We start from the raw sequence: 13,896 nt of genomic DNA, 5'->3' as shown, positions 1-13,896 counted from the left end.
AAATGACCTTGTGGGCTTTTTTTTCCTTCTTGGGTACTTTTAGTTTAATTTAGTGGAGTTGTTAGTGCTGCATATTGAGGGAATCTTAAGGGCTACTCTATTTTAGCTGTGTTTTCTATTTTGTGTTCTGTGTTCTATTTTGCAGGTGCTATAGGGAAACCATCACAATCGACTTGATCTTCGATTTGCATGGCCAAGGATGAGTCACGATTTCCTTTTGACTGGGTATAAGGTGTTGAATCGCAACTTCGCAAGGAGGTCCAGCTTCATCAGGTGATTCAGAGGAAGAGAGAATCCGAGAGTTCAAGTGCTTGGTGACCAGTTCTGGACCATTTCCTTTCCCTCTAGCTAAAAGAGAATGAGATATCACAAGGGCTCTCTCTCTTCCTTCTTTTTTCTAATTCTTAGTGCCATGGTGGTGTGTTGTATCTGTTTTCCCTATCGATGGTGAAGGTCAAGCACAACGGCAGTTTTCGGGTGTGCCTTGGATTTTGACAACGACGAAGCATTTGATTCTTCAATGTGGTTTGTGGGATCGAATCCCAACCCACCTCTGCTAGGGTATTCTCTCTTGAGTCATTGGATTCCGTTTGTTGGTTTATGGCAAGTATATTGGTTGAGATGGCTATAGGTTTTTTCTGGATTTAAGGCCAGTTTATAATATATTGTATTGAGTGAGACGCTCTTTTGAAATCCTACTATATTTAATTAAAAAAAATGCCCAATGGGCTAACAATGGGCTTTGTAAACATTGGTGGGTCAAAAAATAACAAGCCTAAATAAAGGAAGTGTGTTTAGGCCTTATGAATAAGAGTTATTATAGAATGGGCTGAAAATGAATGGAAGGGAGAATTGGTCTAAAAATTTAGTAGACCCCTCAAAATTGTTTGTGTCAAGGAGGGTAAAGCCCCTGTCTCCGTTGCTAGTTAAGCATGGTTCAAAATATTGCAATATGAAGCAGAAATCAAATTAAAGACATTGGAATGGTTTAGGATAAAATGTTGACAACAATATTTTAAGTGCTAAAACATCCGGTGAAGAAAAGACGACCACACAAGTGCTTAACGACACCTAATGGTTATCCTCTTAAGAATTGCTGATAGGGATCCGTTGATAAAGGTGTGCATTCAGTCGGTCCATTCAAAATAACGTAAAAACTAAGGTTGCGTTTGGCACCAATTTAGTTTATTGGATTTTAATTTTTTTTAAAACGAAAAATTGATTTTTATTTTTTGTTGTGGGCTTTTTATAAAACCTTTTGTGGTTATATCTTCTTTTACCTTCTACTTTGCTCATAGTGAAAAACTGATTTAAAAAAAAAAAAAATCTCCCATAAAAATTGTGAAGAATTTCTTACTAAATTTGTCGACGTTCTGAAATTGAAGAACAAAATTTACAATTTTTTTTTTCAATCAAAATCTATTCAAATTGATGACTGTAATCAAGACTTGGATATTTGATGAAAATCAAAGAAAGGGTAAGGCCTTCATCAAACTTTGAGAATAAAGGATAAAAAATGGATGTGTGAAGAAAGAAAGCATGTGGGAGTGGATGAATTACTTGGAGAAAGAAAAGACAAAGGGAGGCTGAAGAGTGAAAACAATGAACAAAAAATATGAAAACCTTGTTTTGTGATTTTTAAAATAGTTTGCGTATCCTAAAAATTTTGTGTGAAAAACTTCAAAAAATAAAGGAATAAAATCCAATTTCCTTCATATACTTATTGGAGAGGTTTAATTTAGTATGTGATTTTTAAAGCATCTTTGCGTATTCTAAAAACGTTGTGTGAAAAACTTCAAAAAATAAAGAAATAAAGTCTAATTTCCTTCGTATACTATTGGAGAGATTTAATTTAACCAAATTTTAACTTTTAATTCAATTTAATCCTGAAATTTCAAGTTATAGTCAATTTAATTCAATTTTGAGGAATGTATAACTCACTCACCACTTTAGTGCGTGAGTTACTTTTTTTTTAATATTTTTAAAATTAATTATTTTTTAATATTAATTGCTTAGTTAATTATTTTTAATCTTAATTAATTACCTATAATGAGTTATTTTTATATTTTACTTTTTTAATATTAATTAATAATATAAAAAAATAATATTTTTATATTTTTAATTTTATTTAATTATAATTTTTTAATTTTAAATTAAAAACATGAAATACGAAAAATCATATTTTTTTTCATTTAAATAATTAAAATTAATTAAAATTTTAATTAATTATATGAAAATATAAAGATTTTTTTATATTTTCAGTTTAATTAATAATATTAAATAATAAAAATAATATTTTTATTTTTTTATTTAAATAATTATATAATATAAAAATAATATTTTAATATTAAAAAATACACATATTAATCAATTAGACTAATTTAAGCATAAATCAAAACTTGTGAATTAAATTTAACAGTAAAAAATGAACTAAATTGAACCCAATAATTACAGAACAAATTGAGCTATATTCCACGAAAATAAAAATGCTATTTTTTTTTTTTCAAACGCGTTGCAAGTTTTTTTTATCTTCAAAAAAAAAAAAACATAGAACTAATGTGCTACCGAACGGGCCCTCAATTATCCAAATTCTTAAAAATGAAAACCCAACCAAATTGAAATAATAAAAGTAATTGAATCAAATCAAGCTGAACTAACTTAATTCAATTTGATTTATCAATTTTGAATAAGAAGCCAAAGAAAGTGTCTTAACAAAAACGATATTGTTTCACTTCCCCTACCCAGTTCCCATTACCTCATCCCTAATCCCAGGATTAGCCACCAATCATTCAAAAAAATTCCAACAGCAACACAAATCAAAAAGAGAAGGGCAATTAGCAAGGGGCGTCACTGCGAAGGTCATGCATTTGGCAATTAGCATGGCAGTTGCAACCAGTGAGAGTGGCTAATTGACAAGCGGCAGCATCACAGCAAATGGCAAGGGATGATGGGAGGAAAAGCTTGCCAGCTTCATGGCAAATGGCAAAGGACGAAGAGAAGAAAAGGGGAAGGGAAGAAAAGAGCGAGGCATGAAGGGCTTTAAGCGTAGAAGAGTCGATAGTAGAGAAGGTTAAGAGAGGCAGCACCAAGGCTCAACTTACACATAAAATCAATCGGTTCATCTTTTTCCAACGACAATGACATAACCAATAAATAAATAAATAAAAGATTCCCAAAAATAGTAACCACAACAAACTAAACAAGACGAAATAGAACAATTCAATTCAATTCTGAACTCATCACAGAATTGGTGCATTCAAAAAGAATCTGTGGAGACTCGAAAAGGCGGAGGTGGATATTAGTAGGTTTTTAATTGTATTATTGCATTAAGTCAGCTACCACAAGTGCCTATATACCACAACATCAAGAAGACAGCAGTGCATTTACAACACAGCAAGTGAAACAGAAGATATCACACCAAATAAAGCTGCCGCTTCACCTCAAAGTGAATCACGATTGGAAAAATGAAACAAAATTCTCTCTTCACATTATGAAGGTGACAGGCTGCTAAAGACACGCTTCAAACTTGGGCATGCTGATCGCAATCTCCCCATGCTTATCGTACAAATCTGACAGTTGACATATGTTAATATCAAACACATTGTGTGATCGATACAACTAGTACAAAAGATGACAAGTAAATAAAAACACTGGGATAAGATGTGCACTCCACCATTAAGACAGTATGGTGTCTTGGTTTTCAACCAGATGGGAGCTATAGAAAGAGGTCAAACAAAATGTTCTCACCTTTGGACAAAAACGCACATCTAGAGTCTCCAGCATGCTACATCGAGATACGGCAGCTTCAACGTCTTCCTCATCAATGTTACAAGACTGTAATACCATTAAAACAAATAGTTATAAAACAGTATTTCATGAAGCAGATTACCTTCCCTCAACCCCAGGGAAACAGGTAGAAAATAAGGAGAGAGGAGAAACTTAGAGGGAGAGAAACAGGTAGAAAAGAGAAAGAAGAGAAATTAAGACACAGAATAATTCTTTATTGACAGAAAATCTGGAATGAATAACAACAGAGATTCTCCAGTTTACTGGTCGACTTTTCCAGCTTTCACACCTATTCCTGCAACTTCTCAACACTTCTATTTATTCTTAAATCTAGTTCTTTTATATGTAACAATAAGCAGTTATCAAATCCAAATGGCAATTCCACAAGTTGCCCTAGGTAAAGTAATACATAAACACTATAACAACTTGCTACATTTACCCAATATATAGAACAAACTTCCTACATTTATCCAACCTAAAGATGGATATCCCACTATCTTTTTTTTTTTTTTTTTTTTTTGCCCCTTCCTGATGAGCTGTATCAAGACAATGACTGCAGAAATGAATCATGGACACAAAGCACATACCTGTAGAAAGAGACTGGTCAGTCTAGGACACTCAAGCTTCAATACCTCCAAAGAGCAACAATTACTGGAAAGTATACAAAAACAAATTCATTAACATGTGGAAAAAAGCATAAAAATGAAAAAGTACATAAATAAAAACATTAAATATGTCAAGGAAAAAAAAAAACATACCTCAAATTAAGAAAACACAAATTAAAAGAAGTAACATCAACTTCCTTCAAATTGGCAGATAAAGAAAGGTTTAGTGATGACAAATGGGAACAGCGCGCCATTGGTGGAATGAGAACTTTCCTAATATTTGGACAACCCACACAATTGAGGTTCTGTAGCAAATGGTTTGCCTGCTCAATTGGTTCATTTATATTCTTATCAGAGAGCAGGGCAGAAGAATTATGTACGCTTGGAAACTCAGAAAGTTGACCTCCATTATATTCCCAAATCAGGTCATGCATATTCACACAGCCATTCAAGCTCAAATGAGTGAGATGTGTACAGCAAGCAAGAAGCTCCTCTATGGCAGACTGACAGAGGGTACCATAAGACAAATCCAACTCCTGAAGCACTGTCAGAACTCCTTCCTTGTAAAGAGGCTCCAAAGACTTGTCAGTGAGATACTTGCAGGCTTGCAATTTTAGTACCTTCAAGGTCAAGAGGTAAAATGAGTATCAACATTACGTGTGAAAAATATAAGAAACATAGTAACTAAATTAGACAGAAAAATCAATTCTTTGATGAAACAATGAAAATTCCAGTTAATAAACTAAATCTTCGTAGATCTTCCCCTTCGTTTGAAGTGTTGAAGTGTCACTCACATCCATATCCACATACCCTTATCCAACTTCAGTACTTCAGGTAAAGTGAAGATTAAAAGTTACAACGATAATTACCTTCAGTTGCAAACAAGACTCAAAAACTGGCTTCAGATTCATTATGAAAGTATATGACAAATCTAGCACAGTCAGACGTGGAAGCCAACGCAGAGAGTAAAGTCCATCAGAACCAACAGATGGGCAAGACATCAATATTAATGACTCGATCAGTGGGCAGGACACAGTTGTTGCAGACAAGCAGTCATCCTTAAGTTGGCTGCAGATACACAGCCAAAAGACATCAACTATAAGACCAAGAAGGGATGCCCAAAATACTAGTAAAAGCAATATAAGTGCATTACCTGCAGAAGGAAGCATCCAAGGATGTTAGGAGAGGACAGTTGATAGTTGCTTCAGACAACACACCACATCCTTTCAACTCGAGTGACACCATATATGGTGCTTCAATATTAAGTACACTTAATTTGGGACAAATTCCCAAATTCAGTGACCGGAGTGCGACCTAAAAAGGCGAAGATCAAAATCCTGTTTATCATTGATGTTTTACAGCATAAACTGAGAATTTAGCACACACAAAAAGAATAGGTTACAGTGACTGTCACTCACAAGAGAAAATGATGCTCTCTCAAGATGATCACAACCATCTAGACAAACTTTCTCAAGACACGGGCACATCAATTCAAGAGCAGTAATAGCACGGCAACCAACTAGGGAAAGACTCACTAAAGAGGTGCTGCAGAATTGCACAGCCGTCAAGCTCTGAAAAAGTTTAAATTGTTAAATCCAGTTAAATGGGAAAATCAATTTCAAACACCATCAATCACATGAATCATCAAAGAGACTTGAGATGTTAACATTAGGAAGTAATAAACCAGCATGGGACAGTATCAATGACTCCAAACTGTGGTATTAAGAAGTGAATACTTAATTTCTTCGGGGCACATACACTTCCCATAAATGGCCAACAGTGAATACTATTTGCAAGCATGACCCCATGGATTCAGTGAAGTTCTTGCCAGAACCTTCTCATCCTTGCCTTCCCTCACCTAATCTTCAAATTTCTTCAACTCATTAATTCTTCCCTAAATTCTGAAAACCTAAGATTTGCAGTGATCAAGTTGAATCCTAATATTTGAGGCGATCAAGTTGAATACCTTTTTCTCTGTATAATTATGTCTAAACTCTAATTCTACAGACTGGATTTCTAGTATCAGCAGTGCACCAGTTACATTTCTCAAGCCCTAATTTAGTACCATCTATAGCATTGGTAATTGACAAAGTATCAGAATCCCACCCAAGTTGCTTGGCTAAAAAATTGAAGTCCAACAGAAAGAAAACACCATCAAGCAATCATCCACTTCACATGGAAACCAAACTCAAGAACACAACATGATGTTTATAATAAAAATAATATTGTGTCAAGAAACACCATTTCCCATTTATTGTGCACCAAGTACGATCACACTTCATGAAATCAGCAATAGAGAACATGAACAGGAATGGATTTCAGCAAAGGACATTTACGAACCTGACAACTGTCAAGAACCAATGTTTTTAGCATAGGGCACCCCCCGCCATCACTAAAAACTTCACAAATAGAATTTGTCAGAGATTCACAATCTGTGAGGTCTACTTCTTGCAAACATTGGCATTGCAATGCCAATGTTGTGAGGTTTTCCTGTTTCTGCAATACTAGTTTCTGCATGTCATAATACAATTCTGAGAATTAAAAACTTCAACAAATGATCAAGGAAAAGACGAGAAAGATATAGATGTGTAATTGTAAAGCACACTTGAAGAGAGTTTGATGTGATGCTAATACGATGGAGTGCTGGACAATTAGACACCATTATAGATGATAGCATGATACTTCGTAAGTTCAGATCAGCAAACCTGCCAGGGAAGTTGAAATGATAAAAAGTAATGGAAAATAAAGAAGGAAGAGCAAACTCCACCTCCTGTACTCCGCAGAAAGCAAGAATACTTTTTGAGATTTGAAATGCATGGGAAAATAAATGGAGTAACAAACTTACTTGCGACAATGTACTAGCCGTATGTTCTGCAGGCGAGGAAGATCCAATGACACAGAAGTCAATAGGTTGCAATTGTCAAGCTCCAAAACCTGCAACAAAATTACAATGTCACTTTTGATGTTCAATTCTTGTTATTTAGAGAGGATGAAATACATCTGGGCAAGAAAAATATGTAGCGCAGCAGACGTAAAACCTCCAACATATAACTACGAGATATTGCAGCCATAGAAGCTGACGTGATTCCCTCACAGCTATGAAGCTTGAGAACTGTCAACATTGGCAGTCTTACAGACTTCAAAACAGACACAAGGAAGCATGTCAAACAAATGATAGATCCACATAGAGCCAAAATTAAGATGGTTTTTTTTATAAAAAAATAAAAAAATAAAAAAAAATAAAAAACCTCAAGTGATATATTTGGACAATATGATGCATCCAGAATATGGAGATTAACACAAGTGAGGGCTACTTCTCGTAACGTTTCATCACTAACGCATGAACAATTCGACATGTCTAAAGACTCCAATTGAGGACATGAAGTTGCTGCTGAGCGAATTGCTGCATCTGAAAGCTTGTGGCAAGACCCTATATCAAGGAGACGCAAAAGAGGACAACTGAGTACAGCCTGTGCTATGTTGCTGCGCTTCAAAGACAATGTTTCGAGTTGTGGGCACCTGCAAAACATATATTTTACCACAACATATAAATTGAGCAAACTTGCAGAAGATAAGAGTTTGCTTTGGAAACTTAATATTGTTTCACCTTACAGATATCCTAACCACACGGCATTTTGTAAGCTGAAGATGACACAATCTATCATGGTTTATAGGGATCTCCTGAACACCATTACCCAGAGTAGCATCATTGACATTCAAACTCTTCAACATGTTACACTCTGCTAAGGCATGGAAAAAAAGATCCCCTAGTTGTCCTCTTCCCAATGTTAAAACCTCAAGATTTCTGAGAAGAATTAAGAGATTAGCAGCATGAAATTATTTAATCAGAGCAACCATGAACCAAGGAAGCACAAGTACCTTAATGAAGAGACTGCTTTCATAACAAGCAAGTGGATGTTGGGAGCACCATGAACATTCACTTCAGTTGCATTTGGGTATCTCCGACACATGTCTTCAACTGAAAATTCAAATTGCACGAGGCCAAATTAATTTCCAAATTATTTTTTAAAAACAAAGGGATATTGAATGCCTTCAAGCATTATACATTCATGTAATTGTATTACAACCTAATAATTTAGAATAGTCATCATAATGAAATTGGATTGCCGCTTTAATAAAACTTTGGGTAAATTACTTTTTCATCTTTATATTACGTCAAAATTAACATGTTCCCTTGTTTTCAAAAACAAATAGTTTAGTCCATGTATATTGATTCTGTCAAATTGAAAGTTCCTCCATCCATATTTAAAAATAGTGTATTTTCTTTTCAGTTTGACCAAGTCAAAATACAAGGACTAAAACATTGATTATTGAAAAGCCGAGGAAATATGTGTTAATTTTGAGATAATCCAAGGACAAAAAGTAATTTACCTTTAATGATATTTAGATCATTCTCAAACAATTAACTAAAAATTGATGGAAAATTGGACCGAGGGACCTTCAGTTTGACAGAGTCAAACTACAGGGACTAAATCATTGATTTTTAAAAACCAAGGAATATATGGGCTAATTTTAACATAATCCAGGGATGACTAAGTACTTTACTCTTAAACTTTTAATGAAAACTTTGGTTGAGAATGCAAACCGTGAATCTTCAACTAGATTACAAAAATTTAACTTTTCAAAGAAACTGATATTCATGTTTCCATAGGTCAAAATATTGTCAATATGCATATGAAAACCCACTGAATTTTAACTATGTAGCAAAGGTAATGCTATTAAGACTCCTACCCATACGGCATACCTACACTCCTCAATTCCCTCTATATTTCCTCATAAGGTAATTACAAAATGCATGCCCTGATATATATACTCAGCTTAGACTTAATTCCAGATAGAGGCTGACTCCATAGTTGTCAAATCAAGATTCGAATCGAGAATCGAAATCTTCATTTTGTGAATGGAGAATCAAACCGAATCATAAGATTTGATAAAAGTTCTCAAAATTAATTAAAAATGATATATGTTCTAAAAAAAAGTAAAAAAAAAAAATCACAATGTTATATTTTGATAAATACAGAATTAATATTTAGCTAATAAGAGTTATGCTTTATAATGGAAAAAAAAAATCTTATTATGTTATTTGGTTTTTTATGTTATAAATTATAAACTCTTGAATTGTAGACAATTATTATCATTGTGCAGGTACTGAAATTCCCATTTAAATTTGAACAAATAATTAAATAATAAAAAAGGATAGTGGGTTAAATTAAAAGGTTAGAATACATTAATATAAAATGTCATAATTTAACAACTATAATTAGAGAAGTATATTTATAATAGAAAAAACGAAAACAAAGACAAAAGAAGAGGAATAGGGACAAGAATGGCTAGTGGAAGAAAAATAGCTAAATAAAGGTTTTATATGCACTTCTCACAATAAAAAATAAAGTGAAATATTAAATTTTGAAGCTATAGAGCCTAACAACCCTCTAGAAAAAGAAAAACTGAATCAGTAGATTCATATTGATTCACCAAATTCACTATTGAACCGTAAGATTTGGTTAAGATTCAGATGCATCTGAGATTCAACCTATAGATTTGAATCGCTAGAGCAGAAAATCGAATCATAAGATTATAACAACATTGGCTGACTATGCATCTTCAAACTGGTACTTGCATAACATGTTGAACTTAGCTTATAACCCTTTCACCCCCATTACATGACACATGCACAATGGTTAGGATACATCATCTCTTAAACAAAAGTCATAAGCAAGACTACCCATAGGCTTTCTGTAGCGCATTTCAGTTCAGAAAAGTGAATGCTCATGCAGCTTACATACACCTGTTTGATATCTGAGATTGCAGCATGTATCCATTCTTATTTATTTACTAATCAACACATAAACCCTGTGTCAAATCCTATATTATCAATATTATTATTATTTTCACATGTAGTATCCTACCATGGCATAGCCATATCCTGCAGTGAATCTGTCATTATTTAGTATTTAGCCCCTGCTGTCGACTAGAACTTTTTTGAAATTTTGCAAACCTATCTAAACAGTCTTCCTGATTTCACTGATATTCTCATATCAGGTAACTAGCAATGAAATAACAACAGGATTGTGCATAAGCTTAGCAACATCAAAAAATGATATAACAATCACTAATTTAAATTAAGGCTCAGCTAAGTTTTTCAAAATAGCATTTCTTTTGGACAGCAAACTGAATCTTTTTAAGTTTTTACAATCCCATTGCTCCAATTGGATGAATATAAGGACACAAAACAAAGACAACAACAATCTACCAGTTTGGCAACAATAACACTCACATTGTTCTACAGATATGTTCCGATTCTCAAAATTCAGACACCTCCAGAAGTCTTCATGTGCACTGGCTGCTCGCCACTGCCTACAAACCATTGCAGCTTGACAGAGATTAATGTGGTCCAAGAAAGAGAAAACCTGGGAAGAAAACGACAAACTTATATTGACAAAAGCATACAACCATACACATATGCCAGAAGAAGATATTTAGGCATGTTACCATATGCAATAAATCATCTGTAAGGTCCATCCGAACTTCTAAATCTTCTGACTTAGAAGTACCACCCTCATCTCCATCATCTCTCCCACCACTAGAATCACAGGGATTCTCATCACTGATGTAATTCCACATGAAATTATGATAAGAAATCTCATTCCTTGATGGAACAGAAGAGCTTTGACTTAAACGAAAATCTCTATCAGCTGATGAACTAGTATTGCCAGCATCTGAAGACATAGCCTCTGTATAATGACAATCACTGAAGGAAGAAAAAAATGCAATGACAAAAGGATATCCGTCAAAACTATGAAAACTATACTGTCAAGGAATCCACTCATCATGCACATCAGCATCACCCAACATTGCATATGAAGACGATAAAGACTAATTCTAAAAATAAGGAGATTATATTTGATGTTTAAAGCTTAATACCCAAATGATGCTACTCTAGAACAGAATCTTTTGTGAAGGGTAAAAGAACCAGGCATTGTAAAGAGCAAATAAAGAGAGGCATTTATAACCAGAAATTGCACCTTATGATAAGTGCTGAGGGATAGGGGAAAACACGGATGATGAAGAAGCTTACTATTGTGCAAAGAAGCACTATCTACAGTATTACAATTTTTATAAAATATAATTTTGTCGAATATATCACAAGAAAATAGCTCACATTCTTTAACAAGGTGTCAACTTACATAATTCCACACTAACTTTAGGAAGAAAGCAAACATTAATCCTAATTATAACCACAGATTAGCAACTCTAGAGGGGGAAAAATAACTAAAGTTGGGAAGGCTTGCATTCCCCTATCGGCGAAAAAGTATGAAAATAGTATATTACGCAACAAAGATAGCATTTGAATTGCAATCTCACAAAAATATTATAAAAACTCTTAAGAAAACCAACCATACATCACAATGCACAACAAAACGAGAAATTTGAAATTGAAGCGATTTAAAACAAAAAAGAGTGGCCATGGTAAATTGCTCATCACACCACAAGCGCAAGCCCTTACACCTTCTATCATTCAATTCTGATAAGGTCTTGTGACTAAGAAAGGAACATAATCCATAACAGGAATTGGTGTAATCAAATGGGTAAGAATTTAGGGAAAGAATTAAAGGGACGAAGATGAATCTTGATACAACCAAGAATGTGAAAAACAAGAACACAAGGAGAAATTGAACACAGAAAGAGAGAAAGAAGAAGAGAAGCTTACCATCAAAGAAGAGATAGGAACCCTAGCTTCAAGAATGAAGGAAGAGGAGAGGAAGAATTAGTAGCAGAACACAAGCCAATAGTTTCAAGAAAGAAAATACAGAGAATCTAAGAATGAAGAGGGAAACGGGAGAGAATCCAGAGAGAGAGAATATCTTCGTTTGAATATCTTCCTTGACCATCAAACTACAAGCGGTTTCTTTATAAGCAACACAAGTAAAGAACTAACTAACTACTTATTAACAGAATCCAGCTCAGCACAGCTCTCAACCAGTCATGCATCATCTTCTGTTAAGTTCATATCAGGACTTACCGAGAACCAGAGTAAACTTTGGCTCGCTTATTATGCATATCCCGATCGCAATCCTCGCTACCACTACCTGTCACTGCGGCGGCGGCGGCGGCTGCTGCTGCTGTGGAACTACTACTCTCTCCCTGGCCTCGCTGTGCGAAACAAATCGCGGTCTTCCTCAAGTCAAGCGGGGCAACCACATGCACCACCTCGTCTAAACCAGGTGCCCCCTCGTCCCAATTGGCACGGCCACTACGCATCGCTCTAATCATATCCTCGAACAACCTCAAGGGGACCTGATCATCACGCTCCAGCCTATTGTCAGTCAACGCAAGCGCTAATCTCGTAGCTGCAGTTTCCTCGGCGTTATTCTCAATGTTGCTCTCAGGGTTGTTGTCATTCTCGAAAATGCCCTCCCTCATGGCTTTATCCTGAACGTTGTTACACTTTAACGGTGCTTCTTCGTCTTCGAAAGTGAAGCATAGGCAACACCAAATCTTCATGCAATTGAAGGCAAAGGTAGCACCTTTACGAACCCTAGATGACGATCCGAAGCATTTCCACCTCAGTATTAGAAGAAAAAAGAAGCCCTAATTTTGAGTGAAATTGAAGAGCTGCTCTCGAGAACTTCGCCGCCAAACAACGGAATCAGGATTGAATTCTTCGTGATCAGAGCAGGTGGACGACTCACCCGATATATGCAAAAATGAGGTAGGAGCAGAGGGAGCCACAGAGAGAGAGAGAGAGAGAGAGAGAGAGAGAGAAGAGGAAGAGGAAGGGAAAGGGAATATCAACGGATCTGATCGGATCTCGTGAGCTGCTTGAGATAATGGTCGGCACTGATGCTGAATATAATCACAGAATTCCTACTTATTTTGGTACAAGAAAAACCATGTTTCCACCATTTTCAATTTTGTCTGTGACAATACGACGCCGTTTTTATTTTTTTTTCCTTTTTCTCTTAAATTCTTTTTTTTTTTTAAAGGCACTGCGACTATATATTGGATCACAGATAAAAATAAGTTTTATAAATTTATTATATATTTTTTAATTATCTTTCATAAATTTTGATTTAAAAATATAATTTAACTTAATGATTATCAAACTATGATTATATAATATCATATTTATATTAGATGTATTCCTTTAATTATTAACTTTTATTAATTCTACGTTGCATGCATATTTAAAAAAAATATTTATTTTGGTTTTTTTTCTTATTTTTGTATTCATAAGTGGGTGGCTTTTATATATTAATTAATTATAAAAATTAACAGTAATAAAAACTTTAGAGACAGAAAAATGAATAAAATTATAAAAAAATAAAATTCATATGAAAAGAAAAACTATTATTTTTCTTGTAAATCTTTTTTATAGGGTAAGGAAAATAAAAAAGTGATTTATTTATTTTGCATATTTTTATGAAAAGAAAAATAAAAAAAAATACATTTTTACTATTATATCTATATTGAATAAATAAAA

The 13,896-nt window shown here is 34.3% G+C and overlaps 1 protein-coding gene across 1 annotated transcript; it reads right to left on the bottom strand.

Moving 5' to 3' along the window:
• Nucleotides 1–3,272: 3,272 nt before the first annotated feature.
• Nucleotides 3,273–13,289, bottom strand: LOC110671628 (F-box/LRR-repeat protein 15). The gene is made up of 17 exons (XM_021834135.2): nt 12,436–13,289; nt 10,905–11,163; nt 10,690–10,822; nt 8,271–8,370; nt 7,999–8,196; nt 7,640–7,910; nt 7,430–7,528; nt 7,237–7,325; nt 6,997–7,096; nt 6,732–6,902; nt 5,810–5,962; nt 5,545–5,705; nt 5,261–5,459; nt 4,545–5,011; nt 4,374–4,437; nt 3,748–3,834; nt 3,273–3,569 (listed from the first exon to the last, which is right to left on the bottom strand). Exons 1-17 carry the CDS (start codon nt 12,915–12,917, stop codon nt 3,489–3,491), a joined length of 3,114 nt encoding a protein of 1,037 aa, XP_021689827.2. The 5' UTR covers nt 12,918–13,289; the 3' UTR covers nt 3,273–3,488.
• Nucleotides 13,290–13,896: the final 607 nt, after the last annotated feature.

The sequence above is a fragment of the Hevea brasiliensis genome, chromosome 4 (assembly GCF_030052815.1).
Source record: "Hevea brasiliensis isolate MT/VB/25A 57/8 chromosome 4, ASM3005281v1, whole genome shotgun sequence".
NCBI classification, from domain to species: Eukaryota; Viridiplantae; Streptophyta; class Magnoliopsida; order Malpighiales; family Euphorbiaceae; genus Hevea; species Hevea brasiliensis.
Note: the sequence above shows the minus strand (reverse complement) of the source record. Positions and strands in the feature narration are given on the sequence as shown.